Source organism: Prunus dulcis, chromosome 7 (genome assembly GCF_902201215.1).
Source record: "Prunus dulcis chromosome 7, ALMONDv2, whole genome shotgun sequence".
In the NCBI taxonomy this organism is placed as follows: Eukaryota; Viridiplantae; Streptophyta; class Magnoliopsida; order Rosales; family Rosaceae; genus Prunus; species Prunus dulcis.
The window spans coordinates 15,519,508-15,544,227 of NC_047656.1; the positions used below are offsets into that span (position 1 = coordinate 15,519,508).

Genomic DNA, 24,720 nt, shown 5'->3' on the forward strand with positions numbered 1-24,720 from the left:
CATTTAAAAAATAGTATGGCTTAGGCCTCTATGACACGTGGGCTTAGGCCTTGGGCCGTTCTTTATATATATATATATATATATATATATAATAGTATAGCCGCACGGCTATACTATTTATTTGAATTTTAAAAAAATAGTATAGCCGTTCGGCTATTCTTTTTTTTTTGCATTTAAAAAATTGTATGGCTTAGGCCCGGTTGACACGTGGGCTTCGGCCTCTTTGACACGTGGGCTTAGGCTTTGGGCCGTCCTTTTTATATATATAATAGTATAGCCGCACGGCTATACTATTGATTTCAATTTAAAAAAAATAGTATAGCCGCTCGGCTATACTCTTTTTTTGCATTTAAAAAATAGTATGGCTTAGGCCTCTATGACACGTGGGCTTGGGCCTTGGGCCGTTTTTTTTATATATGTAATAGTACAGCCGCACGGCTATACTATTTATTTGAATTTAAAAAAATAGTATAGCCGTTCGGCTATACTCCCTTTTTGCATTTAAAAAACAGTATGGCTTAGGCCTAGTTGACACGTGGGCTTAGGCCTCTTTGACACGTGGGCTTAGGCTTTGGGCCGTCCTTTTTTTATATATAATAGTATAGCCGCACGGCTATACTATTTATTTGAATTTTAAAAAAATAGTATAGCCGTTTGGCTATACTCTTTTTTTGCATTTAAAAAATAGTATGGCTTAGGCCTCTATGACACGTGGGCTTAGGCCTTGGGCCGTTCTTTACATATATATATATATATATATATATAATAGTATAGCCGCACGGCTATACTATTTATTTGAATTTAAAAAAAATAGTATAGCCGCTCGGCTATACTCCTTTTTTGCATTTACAAAATATTAATTTGCTAGGTTCAACATATTCAGAGTACATATTAGTCTTCCGCTGTATGATATTTTAATATAATTTTGCTAACATATGTATCATACGTGAATTTTGTAAAAATACGTGTATAGAACACGAATGTATTGTTGAAAATTACGTATGTACATAAATATATATAGTTTTATGGCTATACTATTTTTTAATTAATTAAATCACAGAGCCCAAGAGCCCCAAGGCCCAAGGCCCAAGGCCCAAGGCCCATCTTTTGATTTTTGAATATATTAATTAACCGTTCACCCAAGTAATTAGGCATTTAACCGAAGGCCATACCCACAAGCCACTCAATCGGGCCACTTGCATAGTTAATATAACCTATTCTATTTCCAAGAGTAAGTCTTATAAAGACCTCTAAGGAACTCTAGTGTTCCAATGTGGGAGCTCAAACATGTTTAACATAGCTTGGAAAACCAACAAAACTAAATTATGTTGTTGCACACATTATTTGTTGTAGAGAATTGCATGCTAAGGTGGAGTGTTCTTGGTAATTGCTTCACTTTTCAAACAACACTTTACGTGAAGAATACTACCCCCTCTCTTACTACTATGCCCATAAATATTTGTTTGAAATTGTTGTTCTTGTTGCCAAAGAAATTGCAAAACTACCATCTTGCATTTTTGTTACAACAAGTAAAAACTAATCTTTGCCTCTCACATTGTTTCATAGTTGGTAAAATACAGATCGGAAAGAATACGAAAACACTCCATAATTAATACCAAGTCTTAAGGGTTTCCAAAAAATTGATGAGTATTCTTTGGGAACCTGTCGCAGAGCTGCAAAAAATTGGCCAGCTTTCACTTAGAACCTTCTATTGACCTCACAAAATTTCCGAATTATCGAGGCGGACCTTGTATGAACCACTGATGCTATTTGATAATGGTTCTCGGACTGGAAGCAAACAATTACAAAATCTATCTAATTTCTTATGAAAGAAACTTACTTTCGTGAGAAAATTCAAAGATTCATACTTCATAGTAAGAAAGAAAAGAAAAGCAAGCAAGCAACCAACCTCAGATAGGTTCTAACGATACTCATCAGAGTCAACCGAAAGTCCATGGAAAGTGAACTTGTAGTCAACAGCAGTGAAAGCAATCTGCAACTTTCAGGAACATATTATTAACAGTTAAAAAGAAAGATGGAAAAGGAAGAATTTTTAAAAAATAAATAAATAACAAAAATGGATAATTTAAGGGGAGGAAACCGACGGTGGAGATTGCGCGAGAAGATCGAATGGCGCCATGGATTGGTGCGCGTAATTTGTCAAGATAGTTGGGGAAGGAATTGGCGGAAGATGAGAGAAAATTGGGGTTGAAGGCATGAAAAGGTGAGGCCAGTGGCTGTGATTAGGCAGAATGCGGTTTTGACCTTCCGCATTGCCAGAGTCTAATGTGTTTCTGTCTAGATCAGTTCAACTATCCCGTTAAATAACAAAGAGATTACCTCTAAAAACCATCAAATGGTGTTTATAGAAGAGAACATGAGATAGCAAAAAGCTTGTTGACTTAGTTTAGGGTAGTTTCTTAATGATAGTGACCTCAGAGCATTAGCAAACTACATGCAATGACAATTTTATTTATCAGCACCATATCATCATCACATCTTCATTTCATTGAAACGTTCTTTTTAAAAGAGTTTTGTATCACTAAAATTAACCCTAAACTTATATATATTGTTCATGAAAGATGCATAAACAAATGATTAGCTTTCAAAAATTTATGTCTGGAATTATGAACATCATGTCGATTTCTTTTCTAATAGCAACGCTAACGCGGGGAGAGGACATTTTCGCGGCTTCTTTTCTCCCACTCATTCCTCTCCAATATCATATGGTTTCTTTTCATGGCTACGTCGAGAAGTTGAAGAGGAAATGCGACTTATTTATTATAGTTTTTATTGTATTAGTGTGTGCTATGGAAAATTCAAACTCTGCTCGAGCAGTACCATTTCGTTGTATTATATGTTGATCTGTCATTTTGTTTGGACTGGTAATATAGGTTCTTATAACTTCTATTTCCTAAATATCAACCTATTAATTTTGAAATCTATGTATAAAACTCAAATTCAAACTAAAATTCCTCGTAAGATACAAAAATGTTATAGTACTCCTACATATTTACATTGTTTGCCACTAGACGTCAGATAGGTCAACTTGACCGTTTTCAAGCATGTCATTAATTCTCTCATTTCTAATTAATATTCCTCATTTAATGACTTTCTTTTTGGGCATATCAATTACTCTTTTTTATTTTTATTTATATATTTATTTATTTAAAACAAAAAAACAAAGAATGCTGAAACTTCTGAGTACTCGGAGAACAAACTTAAGATGAAAAGCCAATTATTAAAATAAAACATGCTTTTGGATGCCAATTATCATTGAAATCATAACTTAGCCTGCATGAATAGTATAGTCCCATGTCGGCAGACGATTTCAAGGCCAAAACTTGCATATTCCCAATAATTAATTTTTTGGAGAAGCTGTTCTTGAAGTGGGCATGTAAACCCAGACTTCAAAACCCCCCAAAATTGGACCAAATGCTCAAACAATGGCCACCTAATGCCAATGTTGTCATATTCAGAAAAGATGGTTTTGTTTGGGTTTGTTTAGGTTGCAGAAGGGATTCGAAGAGAGACGAAGTTGGGGTTTGGATTTGGGTAGAGAAGAAAACAGAGAGGAAGAGGAAGAACTGGGTTTTGAAGGCAAAGCTGTGGGTTTTGTAGGTTGTTCTTGATCTTCTTCTTCGTGAGAAGAGGCGTAGTTAGAGAGAGAGAGAGAGAGAGAGAGAACAATAATTTCCAGAGCAAGGGTACACTTAATGCAACCCCTCCTACTCCTTCTCCCGCTCCATCTCCAGAGCCAACAATAATTTCTCCATATCCTGCTTCTCCAGTTCACTCTCCAGCACCCTCACCTAACACAGTAATCATCTCCCACCAGCACTATCCAAGGTACCTCCACATCCTCGTCCATGTCCATACCGCGGTTCTGGAATTCCTTCAAGCTCCTCACCAACTTCTCATCCTAACCCTGCTGTTCCTCCTACTTATGCACCTAATGGTTCCCCTTACTCGCCTTCTACTAGTCCCTCATCTCAATTGTCCCCCCATGTGTCACCTGAACCTGTAGTGTCCAAGGCTCCCAGTCCAGGAAACAAGGGAAGTGCACAAGACTTGATTTGAAGCAGTAAGATTTACCCTTTTTTCTCCTGTTTTTTAGTTGGCATGTATGTTTGGTGACTTAATGCATTATGTTGTTTGTTTTTTTTTTATGGTTTTGGCAGTGTTAGTTATTCATATAGAATGCAGGCTCAGAGTTTATAACAAATTATGATTCTTTCCTGTTATAGAAACTTGGGTAATGGCCTAATCGTAATGGATATTGCTCTAAATTATTTTTATGGGGAAAAAAAAAGTACGGCCGCGCGGCTCTACTCTTTAAATATATTATTTTAAGAAGTACAGCCGCGCGGCTATACTATATTATTTTTTTTAAAAAGGAGCCGCCTAGACCGCCTAGCCCGCCGATTTTCTGTTCAAGTCTGGATATTTGGATATGGTTGTGCAGGCTAAAATTAGAGGGTATGGCTCCAATTCTAAGATGATTACGTTAACTGGGTCTCTTTTCTTTGACTGAATTCTTAATTATTTATGAGTTTTCTGTCAAATGTTTTTTGTGTTTAGAACTGTAAGTTTTGATACGGAAATGGGTTTTCTGCGCAAGCTTGAATTTGTAGATTTGGTTGTGTTGCCCCCTGTAAATTTGGTTGAGTTGGTTGTGTTGGTTTAAATTAGAGAGAACTCGTTATAAAAATCGCGAGACTCTCAATTTTTGAGGGAGCGTCTCTTCTGATGATGATGATGATAAAGGTTATATTGTATGAGGGATGTGGTTTAGTCTCATAAATCATGAAGGGGAATATTCTTTTTGCTGCTCTTTTCTGCACTAATACTTGTACCTGCAGGTTAGGCTTGAACTGATGGGAAAGAAGGCAAAGAATGCAACCAACATTTCTGGAAATGAGGCTGGGAAAATTTCCAAAGAGATTTAGAAAGTGGAGAAGAGAAGGATTATTAAGAGTACTCTTTGCAATGAAAGAAGTTCTCGGAGCTATTGCATGGTAGGATTCCCTTGGACTTTCAAATATATGATAACTCTTCCCCAGGTCTTGTCACTAGTTGGGTATAACTTGCTTTCTATTTCTGCACAGATAATCCTTGATGTCCCAACAGTAGGAGGACGCTTGATGCTTGCGGACATGGCTGGCTCTGAAAATATTGAGCAAGCTGGCCAAATTGTATTTGAGGCAAAAATGCAGGTAATGTCTTGGTGGTGCTTAATTTATGCTGATACTCTATGCAGCACTTCCATTGTCATTGTAACAAATGTTAAATCATGGTTATATTGAATTCACGGACTGCAAAGATCAACCAAGGAAACATAGCTCTCAAAAGAGTGGTTGAATCCATATTGCCAATGGTGATTCTCATGTGCCTTTCAGAGACAGCAAACTGACCATGCTTCTACAGGTAACTTTTATTCACACTAATGTCAGTTACTAGGGATTATATTGTGCCCTGCCCTCTAACCTTGTATGTGAATGACAGTTCTCATGTTCTTTTTGTGCAGGATTCTTTCGAAGATGATAAAACAAAAATTTTAATGGTACTGTGTGCAAGCCCAGGCCTAGAGGAAATACACAAGACAATCTCCACCCTTGAATATGGTGCGAAAGCAAAATGTATTGTCCGTGGTCCTCATACGCTAATCAAGGATAAAATTGGGACTGAAGATTCATCTGCTGTTATTTTAGGATCAAGGATTGCTGCCATGGATAAATTCATCCTTAAACTGCAAAGGGAAAATAAGCTCAAAGAGAAAGAGCGAAATGAAGCACACAGAGAGTTGCAGAAGAAAGAAGAGGCTGCCTCACTGAGAGCTAAACTTGAGCTTATGGAAGGGAAAATATGCTGATAGGGTATGCCTAAGCACTGTTTTTGAGGAAGAAGCAATGAAAGAAGAGGAAGGACTTAAGGAAAATGTGGAAGCTGAAGAAGTGGAGAAAGAAGTTATAGAGGAAAAGAGAGTGTGCATGGTTGATGGGTCTAGCCTCCAGAGTAATTATAATATGGGATCCCTGACATCTTTACCTAAGGATTATCAACATACACCAACTGTGAATCGGCCAAGCAGAAATCCAGGGGAAGGAGATGGCGGGGGGGACCAAATGATAGGCTTGTCAGGATCCGCACATATTTACACTCTGTGGAAACTACAGAGAGCTCTCTCAACATGTGACAACTCCAGCACCTACTGTTGCATCAGTTAAATCAGAAAATGAGCAGAAACTGACAGAAGAGATAAACAAAAGTCGAGTATGTGATGAGATGGCATTGGCTTCCAAGGAGAACTACAACCCTTCACTGATGCGGATACTGAAGTGTATGTGAAATGGGAGGCTTCAAAAGAGAATCCAGGCAAGTTCATTACAACACTTAAGGTTGTAAAAGATGCAAGCCTTGCTGACCTGCGAAAGTTGATTGCAATTTATCTTGGTGCAGACAATCAAGCATTCACTTTTCTCATGCTTGGGGTATGTCATTTCTAAATTCTCTAGCTTGTTGATCTCTTCTTAAAAAATGGAAAACTTTATTAAGACAATCATGCTAACATGGTTGTTTTTACTGACAAAAAAGTTGTTATAAATCAAGAAATATAGTGCATCTCTGTGATTAAGAAACCTTGATTCAAACTTCTATTCTGCACATATGCAGGACCCCACTGGAGATTCAGTACCAAAGGAGAAGGAAGCAACAATTCAGGCCACTAAGCTTCCTCTATGCAACAATAAATCAAATGGCTACCTTGCTAGCTTGAGACCACTGAAGGGAATGGAAAGCCCAAGTCAGCTCCCCTTAATTCCTCTCCCATTGAAATCACTGGAAAATAGACTACCACTAATTAAAATAATTTAAAAAGACTAAGATTTTACTTAATAACATAAATTAAATTAAAGAAGGTCGCCATAAAACAAAAGTAAAGAAATTAATTTTATACTTTTAAATAATTAATTACTATTTATTAAATCAGTAAAATATTTAAATATTCACTAAAGAAACAATAATTAAAATGTAATAACTAATTAAAGTAATTAAAAAAGACTAACATTTTATTTAATTACATAAATTAAATTAAAGAAGGTTGCCATAAAACGAAAGTAAAGAAACTAATTTTATACTTTTGAAGCGTATAGCCGCGCCGCTATAAGTTTAGAATATTCTTTTTAAATAATATAGCCACGCGGCTAGACCTTTAAAATAGAATATTTATAGTGCATAGCCGTGCGATTATACTCTTTTAATATATCACCAACAATAAAAATATGGATTTATGTGTAGCAAAAATATGGATTTATAGTGTCATATTTCCTTAAATATATTCGAATATTTGAGTAATTTATGAAATCATTAAAATATTAAAATATTAACTAAATAATAATAATTAAAATATAATTCTTAATTAAAGTAATTTAAAAAGGCTAAGATCTTACTTAATTACATATATTAAACAAAAACAGTTGGCAAAAACCAAAAGTAAAGAAACTAATTTCAAATAAAATGAAAAAACCTCTCCCGACGAATGATTTTATCAGCAGAGACCTAAGCTGACAAACATTTGTCGGATGAGACTTCTCCTGATGAATGTTGGCCGGCATAGGTCTATGATATTACTAATCAAAGTAATTAAAAAAAACTAAGATATTACTTAATAACATATTATTGAACTAAAGAAGTTGCCAACCAAAAAAAAAAGTGAAAAAACTAATCCGGCAATATCAACTAAAGAAAGTAATGCCATGACAAGACCCGACCCAATTTCTGCTTTTGAATTCGAGCCAAGTCCTGTGCGTGTCCGATATCTGGCAACTGTCGGGCACAAATGACCATTTTACCCCTCCTGCTACAGTTACTAGAGGAAACTTTCTTTGGACTTCTGCCAAAAATTCGGCAGAGTCTCCCCTGTATTTTGACCAAACCCAAATTTTTTCACCTGTCAACAATCAAGTAAATCCACACCAATTGCCAAAATAGAATAACCAAGTATTCACCAGCTCCAGTTTTCCACTAAAATTAGATATCAGAGCATTTTCTAAAGTTTACAGGGTTTCAAGGGCTTTTCCACAAAACTCTACCTTACTTGGTGGCGCGGAAGCTAGGAATGGCCCGGTGGTGGATCCTGCGCACTTCTACGGCCTGGGGGCGAAAAACAGGTTGAAAATGTGAATGGACCAAACATAAGATTCTTGAAAACAGTTTACAATCCTAATAACCCCCATAAAAAAAAAATACTTGATAATTAAAGCTAAAGTTTACCTGTGTTTGATATAAAGTATTCCTCTAAAGATATATATATATATATAACAGTATGTATATAGATTCGTAAAGCTGAACAATTATATGAAGAGATAAAACATGCACGTATATTGAGAAAACTGATATAAGATGATTGAAAACAATAGTTGCATAAAAGTGCTCAAATTACTTTAAAACTACCACCTAAATGTACCCCTGAAAATCCGTCAATTCCCCTGGCAGGTCTCGGGCGTCACGCAGACTACCCGAGCCACAAACTGGCGAAATCAGGGGACTATGGTCAGCCTGATCCGCCGGCAGTTCTCGATGACACCAAGTCGACTCGAGCCGCTCTGGCAGGATGCAGGGGACCGCAGTCAGCTTGATCCGCAATCCTGGCAAGTCTCGGGACACCAAGTCTGCCGAGCCGCAAATCCTGGCAATCACGGTCCGAGCGTCCCCGTAACTCGTGAGGTAAAGTCAAGTGCACTGACGTAACTGAAATCGGACTGGATGTCAGTAGACATCGGTCCAACTCTGGGTAATCACCAAAAATAAATGGGTACATAGTGGTCTAATTAGAAAATCCGCTAACTCTCTGAAATCTGATAACTTAACTGTAGTCTCAATGCTGTTGCTATTTTGTGATATAAAGCTCAAAGTCTGCTGCTAATATAACCTCAATAATATATATAACTCAAAATATTTAACAGTATAAAACATGCTCCAAGACATGCAAGAATACTTATGCAAGATCAAATAATGAAACTTTCTTATATAAACTTATTTATAAAAACTTATTTATATAAAATCATTTACGTAAACTCATTTATATAATCTTTTATATAACTTATTTATATAAAATCCTTTATGAAAGAAAGTCCACTCACTGATGGTCCGAGCTAGCTGGACCCTTCGAAGGTCCATCCTGCAGGTCGATCGGACCCCTGGTGCATGATTAACCATGAATAATAAATTAATAAACTGCTCAATAAAAAGAATTTAAATTAAACACCCTGCCCCGGCTCCTAGAAATACGTGCACTCGTTTCAAGTTACTCCTATGCCCACATTAGCTTTTCAAACACTTAGAACGGTCTTAAGAGACCTGAAGCCTCACTAAGCGATAAGCTGTCAGATCGGCCGATCCGGGACCCTGTGGGTCCACAGTCTCTGATGGCCAATCTGGGCTTCTCTGAAGGTTCCTTACAGAGAAGGAACCATGTTCCGCGAATTTGGTCCGAAACGGACGGTCGGATTGGCCAAAATCGCATTATCGCTTTAAATTCAAACCCTAGCCCCAGGGTTCGCGATTTCGGAGTATCCGGGACTCCGATTCGCAATCCGTCGAATCCTACACGATCCTGGAATTATGTAGACCGACATATCCAAAATTCAGTGCGATCCGACGATTTCATGACACTGCAACCAATGATCGCGCGATATAGAAAATCCATTCATGGCTCAAACGGACTCCGAATCAAGATCCGCGAAATCCTACGAGCTCGTGACGACACGAGGATCTCAAAACTGCCCAGAGTTACTCTACCACCCTCTCTCACGTGCCGCCTCACGCGCGGGCAGATTCGGATGTCCAAAGCGATTTTTGGTTGCCGGAAAATCTCGAAATCAAGACTCCAAACTCCTATCCTAGGTAAAACACCCCATTTGGAGTCACTTTTGTTCTTGGACATACCCCAAAAAAGTGACCGAAAATAGTAGATCACGGCAGCTGAAGTTTCGGCCAATTTTCAAGTCGAAAATCGAACCTTTTAGAGCTAAAATTGATCGAAAACCCATACATCCATCAGCTAGAACACGAAAAATAGCTGAGAAACCATACCTTACTCGATCGATTTGGTGGAGAATTGAAGGAGAACGAAGAGCTGGAAGTTTAGATGACAATCCGACGAAGATTTGCAATTTCCGGCGAACTCCGGCCACGGCAAGGGTGGCGACGGGTCGAGGAAGGACGGCGAGTGTGTCACGGTTCCAACGGTATCCACGGCGGAGATCAAGACGACCTGTGGTGGCCGGGGTAACGACTTGAAGGGGCGGAGGTCGGGGAGGAATCGTGCGGAAGGAGAGAGAGGGAGGAGAGAGAGAGAAGAGATAAAAATCTGACTTTTTTCTAAATTACCGTTTTGCCCTTCGCGGTATTGTGACCGTATTTTCTTCGTTACAACTCCGATTCGAGTCTACTCCATGTCTACGGACTCGTTTCGCCGTGCTCTACGCAACAGCTCAAGCGGAATTGCCAAATTCTTTCTCGATCAAAAAGTCAACTTTTTCCCTATTAAATAATGTGAGGGTAAAATTGTCTTTTTGCTAGAAGATATTATTCATACTTTTTGGATATTTTGTTATTTTCTTGATATTTTGTTTTGGGTTATTACATGCCATATATAAATTTTGATACAATCACAAAACTAACCAGGCTTTGAATCAAATGTCACGGGGATATCAACTCAGGAAGTCCAATTTGGGCTTGAATTCCCATGGATATAATAGGAATTCATTAAAAGGATTTCATTAATAAGATTAAAATGAAATGTTTTCAAGTCACAAAACACACTGTTTCATTAAAAGGATTTTATTCCCCAAATTCAAAACGGCGTCGTTTCATTTTGGTATTATCAAAAAGAAAACCAGGGCACAGTGGTCATCTTCTTCACAAGAACTGCGCCTCAGTTGCAACTGCAAGAGATTTTCCGGCAAGGGGAGGTGCAGCTGCACCTCCTTGCCCCTTAATAGATCCGCCAGTAACAGCTTTGGTTTGCAGCAATGGGAACCAAGGGCAGCTTGTGTTTTGCAAACAACATGGCGCCGCTGTAAAATAAAGAAGCTTCAAAAGTCTCCCAGGTTGGCTAAAGAGGGAAGTCTTTCTGCCACCGATCACCATGCTGTCTCAGAAACACAGCATAAGTAGGTATGGCTAATAAACTGTTAAAGCATTGATGTAATTCAGGCAGTGTTCGAAAAATCGGCCTAGGCGGAAGGACATGGTTGACCAAACGTGATAAGCTACGGCTTCAACATTGTTATCAAGCCATTTTGTTTCAGAGTGCCTGCTCATTTAACCAGCCAGTGTTTGAAAAATCAGCCTAGACGGCGCTTAGGTGCTAGGCGACTACCTATAGGGTTTTTATGGTGGCTCTTTTATTTCTCTTGTTTTGGTGATTTTAGATTCACATGTTAAGCTATGGCTTCATCAAGCCATTTTGTTTACGAGTGCCTACTCATTTAACCAGCCAGTGTTTGAAAAATCGGCCTAGGCGGCTCCTAGGCGCTAGGCGGCCGCCTAGGAGGCTGCCTAGAGGGTTTTTATGGTGGCTCTTTTATTTCTCCTGTTTTGATGATCTTAGATTCACATGTTAAAGCTATGGCTTCAACATTGTTATCAAGGCATTTTGTTTCAGAGTGCCTGCTCATTTAACCAGCTAGTGTTTGAAAAATCGGCCTAGACGGCGCCTAGGCGCTAGGCGGCCGCCTAGGAAGCTGCCCAGAGGGTTTTTATGGTAGCTCTTTTATTTCTCCTGTTTTGATGATTTTAGATTCACATGTTAAGCTATGGCATCAACATTGTTATCAAAGTATTTTGTTTCAGAGTGCCTACTCATTTAACCTGCTAGTGTTTGAAAAATTGGCCTAGGCGCCGTCTGAGTACTTGGAGAAGAAACTTCTTCTGAGTACTTGGAGAAGAAACTTATGAAGAAACTTCTAAGCTATGGCATCAACAATTTTTCTTTTCTTTTCCATTTATATTTATTTAAACAAAAAATGCTGAAACTTCTTCTGAGTACTTGGAGAAGAAACTTATGATGAAAAGCCAATTATCATTGAAACCATAACTTTGCCTGCAAGAATAGTATAGTCCCATGTCGGCGGACGGTTTCAAAGCCAAAGTTGTCAAATGATGAGATGATGAAGGAGCATCAGATTCGGGTGGGAGATTAGCCATTATGATTAAGCAAGCATTTATAAGAAAATTGATCACTTAATCACAACATTCTCCCTCATAATTTCGTCACTTTTGAATTCTCAATCTCGAGGAGGAGGAGTAGTAACAAAAACTTATAAATATCTCTTACACATAGTTATCTTCCAACTGCACGGAGGTGGGAAAGTGTCACGAGCCTTAACTTACTTGAAATCTTATCTTATCCATGGACCATGCACCATGCACCAAGCACCAACATACACTTGTCGTGTCACAACATTGCCACGTGTTTCAGTAGTTAACGTGGCACTAAGATATGAAATCAGTATCCAGGTATGGGTAAGAATTTAGCCTACATGCACATCATGCATGCCTTTACGTAATTGCCTATATAAACCACCCCCAATTCTCCATCCAATCCAAGACAACTTACACTTTCTACTCAAAAAATCAATCTAAAATCTCTATTTGTTTCTTTGTGTGATCTTTGAAAATGGCGAATTACCAGAACCAATATGGTGCAACGGCCCAATCTACAAATGATTATGGGAACCCACTCACCACCTACACCGGATCAGAGTCCCAATCTATAGATGAGTATGGGAACCCAGTCACCACCTACACCAGATCAGAGCCCCAATCTACAGATGAGTATGGGAACCCAGTCACCACCTACACCAGATCAGAGCCCCACTATACAGATGAGTATGGGAACCCAGTCCGCGAAAGGGGGATGATGGACAAGATCAAGGAGAAGCTCCCAGGTACTCATGACCCCTACTCATCTCATTCTCATACAACCTACCCCACTGCACGTTACGGTGAAACCGGCTACACTGGATCGGAGCAGCACCATGGGATGATGGACAACATCCCTGGTACTGACCCCTACACATCTCATTCTCATACAACCGGCACCACTTCACCCTACGATGGAACCGGCTACACCGGTACAGAGTACCGCCAGCAGAAGGGCACGATGGACAAGATCAAGGACAAGCTGACTGGGACTGGGGGACATAGGGCGGATGATCCTTACTCATATCATTCTCATACAACCGCCACCACCACACCTTACGGTGACACCACCACCACACCTTCACCTTACGGTGGCACCACCACTTACGGTGGCACCACCACCACACCTTCACCTTACAGTGGCACCACCACCACACCTTCAGCTTACGGTGGCACCGCCACCACCACCTACCCCGGTGAAAAGAAGGGCATCATGGACAAGATCAAAGATAAACTTCCTGGTGGACATTATTAAATCACTTCATATATAATAGGTGTCGTTTTGTGTTCAATGTTTTAGTATGACGTGTATAATAAGCGGTGCTTGGTGTAGTTCTTATGTTTGTGAACACCGAGCTCTGCGCCATGTCCTTTGTAATTTGTGATACATACTTTGTATGTCCTTCATATCTATCTTAACAATAGTTCGTGTGTAAGCAAGTTTTAATTGTCTGGAGAGGGATTTATTAAAACCAGCAATAGTCTAATTATTTTAAATTATTCTAATTTACAAGGAATTCAAACTTGAGCCCAAAAAGTAAGGCTCACCTCTGCTATTATTCATGGTATTCACGATTGGGTTGTAGATAAAGAATTTTATGGCTATACATTGCGGTATCTTACGGCACTTCAACAATAAAGTATCTTTTCCACACAAAAAAAAGGTCGGTTCATGTCACGATCATTTACTTAACCCCACATATATTTTGGAACTCAAATTCTTTTCAGTAAAAGCATTTAAATTTGGAGTATAATGAAGGCGGCTCTTAGATAAGATATTATTTTTATCTAACGATTAACTAATTTGATTTATTAGTTAAAAATTAAAACGGATCTAATAGTTAAAAAATAGAACATCACCTAGATGAGACCCACACTTTAGAATTTGGCTACTCAACAGATTGGTCCGTTTCATGTCGGCCGTTTGTAGACCAAACTGCTGAAATTGAGCCGGTTCAATTCAATAACCCTGTACAGCTAGAACCAATGGATAACATCCACGTGGAACCTCATACACGGAACGATGAAATCCCTCTTATGAATCTTAGCCATCCAATGAGTCGGTCTGTGTGACAAAGATCAAGATGATGAATGACTTTAACAAGGGTCAAAAGCTAGTGGAGTGGAACGGGTACAGATGTTGTTGTTCCTCCTGTCGTCATCAATTCCATACAGACGCGGTGAAATGATACCTGCTTTTCAAGACAACGAGAGAGAACCACTTATTTTATCTTATCTTAATAGTAATCTTTAATCTTATGCCCGACGTAAAAAGAAAACAAAACAAAAACAAAATATCTTCCTATGTGCCGACACCGGCACACAGGTGTCCTGTCTCAACAGCGCCACGTGTCTCATATGTGAATATCAGGTAGGTATGAAATTTACTTTGCTAATTATGTACGTGGTTACGTGTAAAGATTAATGAAAATATTATTCATGGCATGGCATGCGCGTTATGCATAATGCATGCATAGCCTTTGGGTGTAGATTCGTTGCCTATATAAACCAACCTCAGTTCTAATTTCAACTACATCACTTCATCCCAAACAAAGCCAGTTTCATTAATTTGGTTTTTATCAGGAGTTGTATTTTCTTGGGTTTTTTTTGTTCGTACTTTGAAAAATGGCGCATTTTGGTTCAACACCCGAGCCTACTAAGACTGATGAGTATGGGAACCCGGTTCATCACACCACCACCGGAACCGGTCGGACAGACGAGTTCGGGAACCCGGTTCAGCACGGCGTGGCGGATACCGGGTACGGAACTGGTGCAGGGTACGCCACTCATACAAAACCTGGTGTTGTTGAGCACCACGGCGTCCCTGCTGTGCTTCATTCCAAGGATGACCAGTACTCTCGTGATACCCAGACAACCACTGGAGGTTACGGTGGGGACGGGTACACAGGTGGAGAGCACCAGGAGAAGAAGGGTTTACTAGGCCAACTCCAGGACAAGCTGCCAGGTGGGAACCAGGATGGCCAGTACTCTCATGACACCCAGACAACCACTGGAGCTTACGGTGGGGCCGGCTACACAGGAGGAGAGCACCCGGAGAAGAAGGGTATAATAGGCCAAGTCAAGGACAAGCTGCCAGGTGGGCAAAAGGATGACGAGTACTGTCGTGACACCCACCCAACCACTGGAGCTTACGGTGGGACCGGATACACAGGAGGAGAGCACCAGGAGAAGAAGGGTATAATAGGCCAAGTCAAGGACAAGCTGCCAGGTGGGCAAAAGGATGACGAGTACTGTCGTGACACCCACCCAACCACTGGAGCTTACGGTGGGACTGGATACACAGGAGGAGAGCACCACGAGAAGAAGGGTGTAATAGGCCAAGTAAAAGACAAGCTGCCCGGTGGGCAAAAGGATGACCAGTACTGTCGTGACACCCACCCAACCACTGGAGCTTACGGTGGGACCGGATACACAGGAGGAGAGCACCAGGAGAAGAAGGGTATAATAGGCCAAGTCAAGGACAAGCTGCCAGGTGGGCAAAAGGATGACCATTACTCTCATGACACCCACCCAACCACTGGAGCTTACGGTGGGGCCGGGTACACAGGAGATGATGCCCGGGAGAAGAAGGGTATAATAGGCCAAGTGAAGGACAAGCTGCCAGGTGGGCAAAAGGATGACCATTACTCTCATGACACCCACCCAACCACTGGAGCTTATGGTGGGGCTGGGTACACAGGAGATGATACCCGGGAGAAGAAGGGTGTAGTGGAGAAGGTGAAGGAGAAGCTGCCAGGTGGGCAAAATGTGCACCCAACCACTGGACCTTACGGTGGGGGTGGGGCCGCGGGCACAGTAGAGACCCGGGAGAAGAAGGGTATAGCGGAGAAAGTGAAGGAGAAGCTGCCAGGTGGACATAAGGATGACCAGTACTCTCATGACACCCACCCAAGCAAGCCAACCAGTGCAGCTCACGGTGGGGTCGGGCACACAGGAGGAGAGCCCCAGCTCCATGAGAAGAAGGGGTTGATTGAGAAAATCAAAGACAAGCTTCCTGGTCACAACAACTAGATGGAATGGATCATCATTTGGACTTCCTATCAGATAATTATCTGCTGTACTGCTGTGTATAATAAATCGGTGCTTGTTGTAGGTCTGTGACCACCGAGCATTGTACAATGTCGTATTTTGTAATATTTGGATGTCGTTTGTGTTAGTATAAATGTGCTCTTCTGAGTACAGTGTTTTGCTTTTGTAACTATTTATTGTCTGCTGCTTTCAAGTATAAATCTCAATAATGCACATATATTATTATTATTATTATTATTTTGTGATGAAATAGGTTCGTCTAAATGAAATCTTATCCAAGGGTTGAAAATCAAATTTTCTGGAAAAAAGAACCCAAAGGCTCCTACTTTCTGCACCGGCCCCTTGAAAAAGTGAAGAGTTTGAAATGTCAAGAGATCTTGTGAACCTTTTGCTTTAAGCTGTTGAGCCAGCAGTATCACAAGCTACAACTTCATAGCTATCCTTTAACGTTTGACGGACTGCCTTGCCCCCCTCTATCTGAGTGGAGAAGTTGTGGCTTTCTTTGCCTTTTCTTCTTGTTGCCGCTTTTTCTCAGAGTTTTGTTTTTTCTTACTGTTTGTTTGGTCTTCTTCTTGTATTTGCCGTTGACTGGTTGCTCAGTCTCGGTTTGTTCTCTTGACCCTTTGGTATTTGTTTATGAAAGTACAACTTTACCCCCAAAAAAAGAAAAGTAATTCGATTTTAGCTCGTCTAAATCAAGGGACACCTTGAGCACAGACGAACAAGGCCCCTAATTTGTATAAACCTATATATATATATATATATATATAATTTAAAAATAAATTGCAATATATATTAATTTTTATGTATTTTATAAAGTTGTTAATTCCTTTTTAAATTACAACAGTTCATATAAATGTTTTTAACTTACCGGGAAAAAAAATTTCACATAAGAATACATAAAAAGTAGGCATAAATGACTCTCTGAAACATTATCCCACTCCTTCGAACGACATTTACAGCGCCACTTGTCAAAATGTGACAATGCAACGAGTTCCAATAATTTTCAACTGATACAGAGGTAGCTATCGTCAAAGAGGTTCATGTGCATACGCGGTCAAGTGTCACGAGCTTTTAACACCAAGACAAAGAATACTATTATTAACACATGATATACACGTCTGATCTTATCTATGATGCAGAAACAAGATCCAATTGTCCTCTCACGGCGCCGGCAGGTGTCCCAGTGGCTAACGTGGCTGCAGTGCATGGAGTCACTATTCGCGTACGTGTAAGAATATGCATGCCTTGCCAATCCAATTGCCTATATATAACGCCCAAGCCCCGTTTTTCATTTCAAATACATCAAATCCCAAGCAAATCTTAATTTAAAATTACTCAAAAGTTCAGAAGCTGATTGTGTTTGCAGTTTGAAAATGGCGAGCTATGAGAAGCAGTACGCCGCAACACCGACCGACGAGTACGGGAACCCGATCCGCCGCACCGACGAGTACGGGAACCCACTTGGTCATCACACTACTACGACCGGAACCACCGCGACCACCACTGGCGCAGGAGGCTACGACCCTCATGACTTCGCCGCCACCACGGCGGCTGGCCAAGGCCAAGGAGTGCATGGTCACGACTATGACAGGAAAGAGCACCACGGCGTCACTGGCGCCGTGCTTCACCGCTCTGGTAGCTCAAGCTCTAGCTCTGTAAGTCCTCTTTTTTTTTTATTTTCCTCTAATATATCAAATTATGGGAATTTAATTTCATGAATAATATGCTCGATTGCGCAATATATTTTGTGCTACATCTCTAACAGTTGTTATAGATGTGGTCCAACTTTTGTGTCACATCAATATTTAACAGTTTGTGTCAAGTCTCACGGATCACACTATTTTGTATCACATCCATCTTGAACAGAAATGAGACTCGTCTTGTGTCACACTATTTCATCACAAAAATAATTTTATGGTGATTTTATTATATGATATGATAAAGTTGATAATTGATTGTGATTTCTAGTCTGAGGATGATGGGCTAGGAGGGAGGAGGAAGAAGAAGGGGTTGAAGGAGAAGATAAAGAAGAAGCTGCCAGGTGGAACCAAAACCGATACAACATACGGTGGAACTGGGACCACCGGGCAGCACCACCAGGAGAAGGGGACGATGGACAAGATCAAGGAGAAGCTGCCTGGGACTGGGGGGCATAGGGCAGATGACCCCTACCCATCTCAGACTCATACAACTGCCACCACCACACCTTATGGTGGAACCGCCTACACCGAAGAGCACCAAGAGAAGAAGGGGATCATGGACAAGATCAAGGAGAAACTTCCCGGACAACACTAGATATCATTTATAAGTGCTCATATAAATATGTATACAGAGTGGTTAATTAGTAACATTATGCCCTGTATAATAAGCTGGCGGTGAGCTCAGTTCTTTTATGCTCAATACGCAATGTCGTTTGTGTTTCGTAATGTACTTTGTATGTCGTTTGTTTCAATAAATACACTTGCTTTTTCTGTGAGCAACATATTTGACCCCCAAAAAAAAAAAGGTCGAAACATATTGAAAACTGGAAAACAAATACACTTGTTAGCAACCAAGAAAATTAAGGTCAAAAGTTAACAAATAAAATCTAGTTTCATTAGCACAAAAATAAATAAAATAATCAATCAAGCTAAATGAAACTCAATTCTACTTCTACATCTCTCAAAACTTATGCTAGGCTCTAGAAAGTCTGCATAAGGAAACCCAAGGCAATTAGATAGATTTGTGTTTTTGAGCAACATTACCAAAAGCTACAACTTCAGAGCCAGCCTTCTACAACAACCTTCATCCTCCTGCAGGTTCAATCACCAAAAGTTACCGCAAGAGCATTTCCCATTACTGAAGTGATGGAATCTCATGTTATCTCTCACAACAATCTCCCTCCCGGCGACCTGCGATGCACCACACATGAACACATGACAATCGTCACAGATCCTAATGTTCTTCATAATCTTTATGGTGCTTCCAGAATCTGTACTGACCAATGCATATGCCAGAGCTAGCTTTTCACTATGCGACATCAATATGCGCTTCCTCTCTTCAATCCCCAAATCGTAAGCCGCAGAATTCAGGTTTGGCTGGTACCCATGAGCCTGTAATCTGTTCAGAAGATCATCCAATGCCTTCTTAATCTCGGCGTACTCTGGATGGTTCGTTTCACCTGCACAGAATTCATGAATTACCCCTTTCTTCGTTTCGACCCAGCTATAAGCAGGATTCTTTTTCAGACCCTTTTCCTTCATCATCTTCCTCACTCCTGAAACATCAGCCCACCTTCCTGCCGATGCATATATGTTAGAGAGCATTACATGGTTTCCGATACTATCGGGTTCAAGCTCAAAAAGATGGTTTGCAGCAATCTGAGCTATGTCAGGATTCCCATGAATACGACATGCTCCGAGTAGTGCTCCCCACACACCTCCGTGGGCAGCTATCGGCATTGTTTCGACAAGCTCAAGAGCTTCTTCCAAGCGCCCAGCTCGACCAAGAAGGTCTACCATGCAAGTATAATGATCAGCTGATGGAACAACATTATAGTACTTCTCCATGGTTGCAAATAACTGCCGACCTTGATCAACCATGCCTGCATGGCTGCACGCCGTTAGCACCCCTATAAAAGTAACCCGGTTAGGTCTTATCTCTGTTGTCAACATCTCATGAAACAATTCTATCGCTGCATTGGCACGGCCGTGCATTGCAAACCCCAAAATCATTGAGCTGTAAGAAAATACGTTTCTTTCCTTCATTCCTTGAAAAACCTTGTAGGCTTCATCCAAGCTCCCACATTTTGAGTACATATCTATCAATGCAGATCCCACAAGAACATTTTCAGTAGGCCCAAAACCAGATTTCTCGGCAATGTCTCGAACCCAATTAGCATACTTAGATGCACCCAATTGTGCACAAGCTGAAATGAGACCAACCAACGTAATCTCATCGGTGCCCACACCAGCACCTTGCATTCTCTCAAAGCAATCCAACGCATCTCTTGGCCGAGCATTCTGGGCATAACCAGTAACCATTGCCGTCCACGCCACCATATCTTTCACAGGCAACCCCTCAAACAATTCCCTTGCTGATCCCATATCCCCAATTTTAGTATAAGCAACAATTAACTCGGTCCAAGAAACCACATCCCTATCAGGCATTTCATCAAACACCTTGCGCCCACAATCCAAAAAACCACACTTTACATACATATCAATCATGGTGTTGCCCACGTACAAATCCGCCGCAAACCCGCCAACCAAAATCGTCTGGGCATGTATCTGCCTACCCAAGTTGACGTCAAGCACATCCCCACAAGCCTTAAAGAGCGCCGAGAACGTAAACGACACGGGCCCATTCCCTGCGCTTCGCATACAAGTATAAAAATTCAGCGCCTCCGAAATGGGTCCCTGAACTGTGTACCCGCGAATCATAGCCGTCCAGAGAAATGGGTTCGGGTACTTGACCTGTAGGAAGACGAGGCGCGGATACGCGTCCACTGGGACGCCGAGCTTCGTGAGCGTGCGGACGAGCTTCGTGAGGACGTAGCAGCACTGGCTGAGGCCATGGCGGAGGAGGTGAGCATGAACCTCCTTGACTTGGCTGAGATTGTCGCAGCCATCTAGATCAGAGATGAGTTTGTGCTCCAAGAGCTTCCGCTTCTGCTGAAACTCGGAGAAAGGGATGAAGAATCTGGTTGGTTGTGGCTGGTGCTGGTGAAGCTGCTGAGGTAAAAGCTTGTGAATTGGGACTGTGGAGAATCGGCGAGAGAGATTTTGCATTGGACAATCCAAGTCCCTCCGGCTGCGCGCGGCTCTGAGAATGCATTTGATAAAAGAGAAGGAGAAACTCCCGCTATACAAATTAAACGGTGCGTATCGGAATAACTCGAGGGAAAAGCAAAACGGTGCGTGTTGTTCCTCTCTAATTTCTACACTCTGCTCTCTTCGTCGCACAGTGACAGCATAACAGAACTCCTGAGCCCAAACTCCAAATACCTCTGCCCTCCTCTAGTCGACGTTGCATCAAGTCTCCTCCTTTCTTTTCTTGGAAAACTAGGTAGCTTCTCTGTCCTCGCTGGGTCTTTTCCAATATGATTATTGCTGTTTTGCTGTATATTTTTTCCTTCCGTTTTGGAAATTTTGGAGGTAAAGTATTGGAGGCAGGAGGTTAATATCAAATTTATGGGTTTCTCTTGTTTATGAAATTTGATGCTAGTTTCTTATGGATGTTGCATGATTGCTTCATAGAAAATGGCTTCTAACGGTTTAGAAAAGTTTGGGGCAGAATCTGATTGAATGATTGTTCTTGAAGACAATATTTATGATTTAGTTATCTTACATTGCGTTTGTGATTTAAATTTTTTTAATTTAAAAGCTGTTTTAGGGAGACTTACTATTTTGATTTGATTGAAAACTGGTATCCAGGATCATTGTCGACCTTCTGGTTTTAATATTTTTACTTGTAATCCCTACCAAACATATGGCTTACGTTTTACATTTCGCTATTCTGTTATGGACAAGCACTAAATACTTTGTTCTGTATGATTAGGCTGGTTGATTTAGCAAATGGATAGTGATTTTCAAAGCAAATCATTAGAAAAAAGTGACAAGGAAGCATTATTTGGAGAAAGTGATGAACTAAGAGTGGGGATGGAGGTTAGTGATGAATCTGAAGCTTACCAGCTCTGCAACACCTATGCCTTTAACAAAGGTTTTAGTATTCGCAAGGGGCATCTTCGAAGAGATTCGCAAAATAATGTCCGGCAACGAGAATTTTTGTGCTCAAAGGAAGGATTTCAAGTAGATGAAGACTTATGTGAAGCGAAGAAAGTGAGAAGGCTAGATACAAGAACAGGTTGCAAGGCTGTAATTCGATTCACCGTGGAAAATGGTATGTGGAAGCTCTCCTACATCAATCCAGTTCATAATCACGAGTTTGCTAAGCCTGAAGAGCGACAATTTCTAAGATCAGGTCGAAATATACCAAGTGTTCGTGCAAATATCCTTGGCTCTAAGAGTGATGGGAGTATAAGAACAGCAAAATCACATGCATACTTGGGAAAAGAGTTTGGCAGTGATGAGAATGATGGATCTACTAATCAAGATTTACCTAATTGTTTGCTAAGGAGTAAGGATGAAATGATAGAACAGAATGGACAAAGCTTGATAAATTATTTTAAGCATAAACAGATGGAGGATCCAAATTTTTTCTACAGTGTTCAAGTGGATCAATTTAGTCGAATCACAAATTATTTCTGGAGAGATGGTAGATCAAAGTTGGATTATGATTGCTTTGGAGACGTTGTATGTTTTGAAACTACGTTTCGAACCAACAGCAATCTAGTTTGTAGTCCATTTTTGGGAGTCAATCACCATTGGAAGAATATCTCATTTGGTTGTGCTTTTCTATTGGACGAGAGTGCTGATTCATTTATTTGGTTGTTTGAAACATTTTTGGAGTCGATGGGAAATAAACAGCCAAAAACCATTTTCACGGATGAGGATAAAGCAATGGAAAAGGCAAAGGCAATTGAGACTGTGTTCCCAGAGACACGGCATCGGTTATGCAATTGGCAGATCTCCAAGAATGCTACACAACATCTTGCTAGTCTTTGTGCTGATCCTGAATTCAAGAAGCACTTCAACAAATGCTTTCTTGATTGTTTTACTGAAGTAGAATTTCAAAATTCCTGGGATGACATGATTAAAATGTTCAACCTTGAAAGCAATTCGTGGCTGAAGATGTTGTATTCACTTCGAGAGAAATGGTGTCCTGCATTTAGCCTAGATACTTTCTCAGCAAATATTGGATCAAGCCAGAGGGGTGAGAACACAAACACTATTTTCCATCAAGTTTCTAGAAAAACAGTGGATCTCGTTAGTTTTGTACAGCATTATGAGCAAAAAACAAAAAAGATGCGATTCACAGAGTTGGAAGAGGATTTTCGTTGTAAAAATGCTATGCCTCATCTTAGAGTAAATAGTGGTATCTTTAAGCATGCAGCTACTGAGTACACTGTCAAAATGTATTCGTTCTTTGAAAATGAGCTTATGAGTATTTTTGGGGTGAGGATGGTAGAAGTTAGTAATGATGGCAATCAATATATTTATGAAGCAATTGAAGAAGGTCTTCAAAGAGTCTACATGATTCAATACAACTGTACTACGTCCATGATTTCTTGTTCATGTAAGTTATTTGAATCCATGGGGTTGTTGTGCCGTCATGCCCTAAAAGTACTGGATTTTAAAAACTATACAAGCATACCGACACAATACATAGTGAAGAGATGGACTAAAGGGGCAAAGAAAGGGATTGTGGTGAGTAATGAGTTCTGTAAGTCATCATATAGAAAGGCCAAGTCTGCCCAATCGCTGCGCCTAAGTGAGTTGATGCATGAAGGAAATAATGTTTTCGGTATAGGCTCATTGTGTGATTCAGGAACGAGGATTGTCAGACAAAAGTTAGCGGAGACCATAAAGTTACTGGAAAGTGACGAGGAAACTACCAACATGCTGGGAAGTTTGAGCAAAGTAGACGACCAATCTGTTCGTGATGTGCTTCTTGATAATGGAAGTGTGGAATCCTCCAGTTGTGATGGCTAAAGGACAAATGCTAAATTGAAAAATATATGTTCAGGGTATTGCTTACTTTTTGTTCTGAAAATTGCACTTCATTGCGTAAGATGTTCAGAAATGAAAGGTTAGAGTATCTTTTTCTTCTTTGGCAGAAGCCAGCATTGTACATCCTTTTCTTTTTCAAGTAAATCAGTATTGATATTTCTGATAATATAGTGGAGGATAGTTGATAAAGTATATGGAGTTCTGTATTGATATTGATGTAAGTATATTTTTCGTAATTTCATCTCTTGAATATTCACTAGACAATAGACTATACAAAACAGGTGAACTGTCTCAGTATCATCTCTGGGGTCATCTTCGATATCATCAACGAGCATGATCCTCCTCTCAGTATTGCTGAAACCTGGGGTCGCATTAGGTAATTGGATTCCCATTTAAAAGTGCTCTTTTACTATTTCAAACTGAATTCATTTTTCGATCTGTAACTTTGTACATGTTTGATGTAATTACCGTGTACAGATTGGCTGGATAAATGTGTAGGTCATTTTCATGAAGTTGGTTTGAGAGGATTAAGGAGCAGAATGCGCATGAAGATAGTGTGGAGGTGGATGAGGAGGCAGAAGCTTAGACTAATATTCAACAAAGAAGCAGTTTCTGGTTCTGGGTATGACTTGGTTTACAGAGCCCAACTTCAAGCAGCAGGCTAAACCAGTAAATGATTATCCACAACACAAGTCCCCTGAAGTCTATGAATTACTAGCTAAGAAGCTTTGCTTTGCATTATCAAACTTTGAGTAGTTTTGCTGTATCCCCAATAATATAAAAAACCAGGGCTTAAGTGATCAGTTCTAATTCTCTCCCTTTCCAGTTTGTCAATGATTCTCATCTAGCT

General features: G+C 40.4%; 4 protein-coding genes and 1 pseudogene across 8 annotated transcripts; 4 read left to right on the top strand and 1 right to left on the bottom strand.

Moving 5' to 3' along the window:
* Positions 1–4,603: 4,603 nt before the first annotated feature.
* Positions 4,604–6,873, top strand: LOC117635452 (annotated as a pseudogene).
* A 5,723-nt stretch (positions 6,874–12,596) lies between these two features.
* LOC117633486 (dehydrin DHN1-like) lies at positions 12,597–13,647 on the top strand. Its single transcript, XM_034367113.1, has one exon. It carries the CDS (start codon positions 12,683–12,685, stop codon positions 13,460–13,462), a length of 780 nt encoding a protein of 259 aa, XP_034223004.1. The 5' UTR covers positions 12,597–12,682; the 3' UTR covers positions 13,463–13,647.
* Positions 13,648–14,720: 1,073 nt separating this feature from the next.
* LOC117635453 (cold shock protein CS66-like) lies at positions 14,721–18,742 on the top strand. Its single transcript, XM_034369767.1, has 3 exons — positions 14,721–16,238; positions 17,540–17,915; positions 18,229–18,742. The coding sequence occupies exons 1-3, from the start codon at positions 14,833–14,835 to the stop codon at positions 18,553–18,555; spliced, it is 2,109 nt and encodes a 702-aa protein (XP_034225658.1). The 5' UTR covers positions 14,721–14,832; the 3' UTR covers positions 18,556–18,742.
* A 216-nt stretch (positions 18,743–18,958) lies between these two features.
* Positions 18,959–21,098, bottom strand: LOC117634195 (pentatricopeptide repeat-containing protein At5g44230). Of its 2 annotated transcripts, XM_034368164.1 has the most exons (2): positions 20,715–20,977; positions 18,959–20,613 (listed from the first exon to the last, which is right to left on the bottom strand). In XM_034368164.1, exons 1-2 carry the CDS (start codon positions 20,867–20,869, stop codon positions 19,065–19,067), a joined length of 1,704 nt encoding a protein of 567 aa, XP_034224055.1. In that variant the 5' UTR covers positions 20,870–20,977; the 3' UTR covers positions 18,959–19,064. The 2 variants fall into 2 exon arrangements, with proteins under 2 accessions (XP_034224055.1, XP_034224054.1); XM_034368163.1 differs by having other exon boundaries at positions 18,959–21,098.
* On the top strand, positions 21,056–24,689 carry LOC117634193 (protein FAR1-RELATED SEQUENCE 5-like). 4 transcript variants are annotated; one of them, XM_034368160.1, is made up of 4 exons: positions 21,056–21,306; positions 21,799–23,949; positions 24,152–24,246; positions 24,348–24,689. In XM_034368160.1, the coding sequence occupies exon 2, from the start codon at positions 21,816–21,818 to the stop codon at positions 23,850–23,852; it is 2,037 nt and encodes a 678-aa protein (XP_034224051.1). In that variant the 5' UTR covers positions 21,056–21,306; positions 21,799–21,815; the 3' UTR covers positions 23,853–23,949; positions 24,152–24,246; positions 24,348–24,689. The 4 variants fall into 4 exon arrangements, with proteins under 4 accessions (XP_034224051.1, XP_034224053.1, XP_034224050.1 ...); XM_034368162.1 differs by having other exon boundaries at positions 24,369–24,689; XM_034368159.1 differs by having other exon boundaries at positions 21,799–24,246.
* The last annotated feature ends 31 nt before the right edge of the window (positions 24,690–24,720 follow it).

What these genes read in the sequence shown, in the direction of transcription:
- LOC117633486 (XM_034367113.1), top strand. Translation starts at nt 12,683, where the DNA reads ATGGCGAATTACCAGAACCAATATGGTGCAACGGCCCAATCTACAAAT.
- LOC117635453 (XM_034369767.1), top strand. Translation starts at nt 14,833, where the DNA reads ATGGCGCATTTTGGTTCAACACCCGAGCCTACTAAGACTGATGAGTAT. An exon ending in CTTCCTGGTCACAACAACTA is followed by an intron (nt 16,239 to 17,539) that starts GATGGAATGGAT and finishes ATAACGCCCAAG; the next exon opens with CCCCGTTTTTCATTTCAAAT. An exon ending in GTAGCTCAAGCTCTAGCTCT is followed by an intron (nt 17,916 to 18,228) that starts GTAAGTCCTCTT and finishes TGTGATTTCTAG; the next exon opens with TCTGAGGATGATGGGCTAGG.
- LOC117634195 (XM_034368163.1), bottom strand. Translation starts at nt 21,029, where the DNA reads ATGCAAAATCTCTCTCGCCGATTCTCCACAGTCCCAATTCACAAGCTT.
- LOC117634193 (XM_034368159.1), top strand. Translation starts at nt 21,816, where the DNA reads ATGGATAGTGATTTTCAAAGCAAATCATTAGAAAAAAGTGACAAGGAA.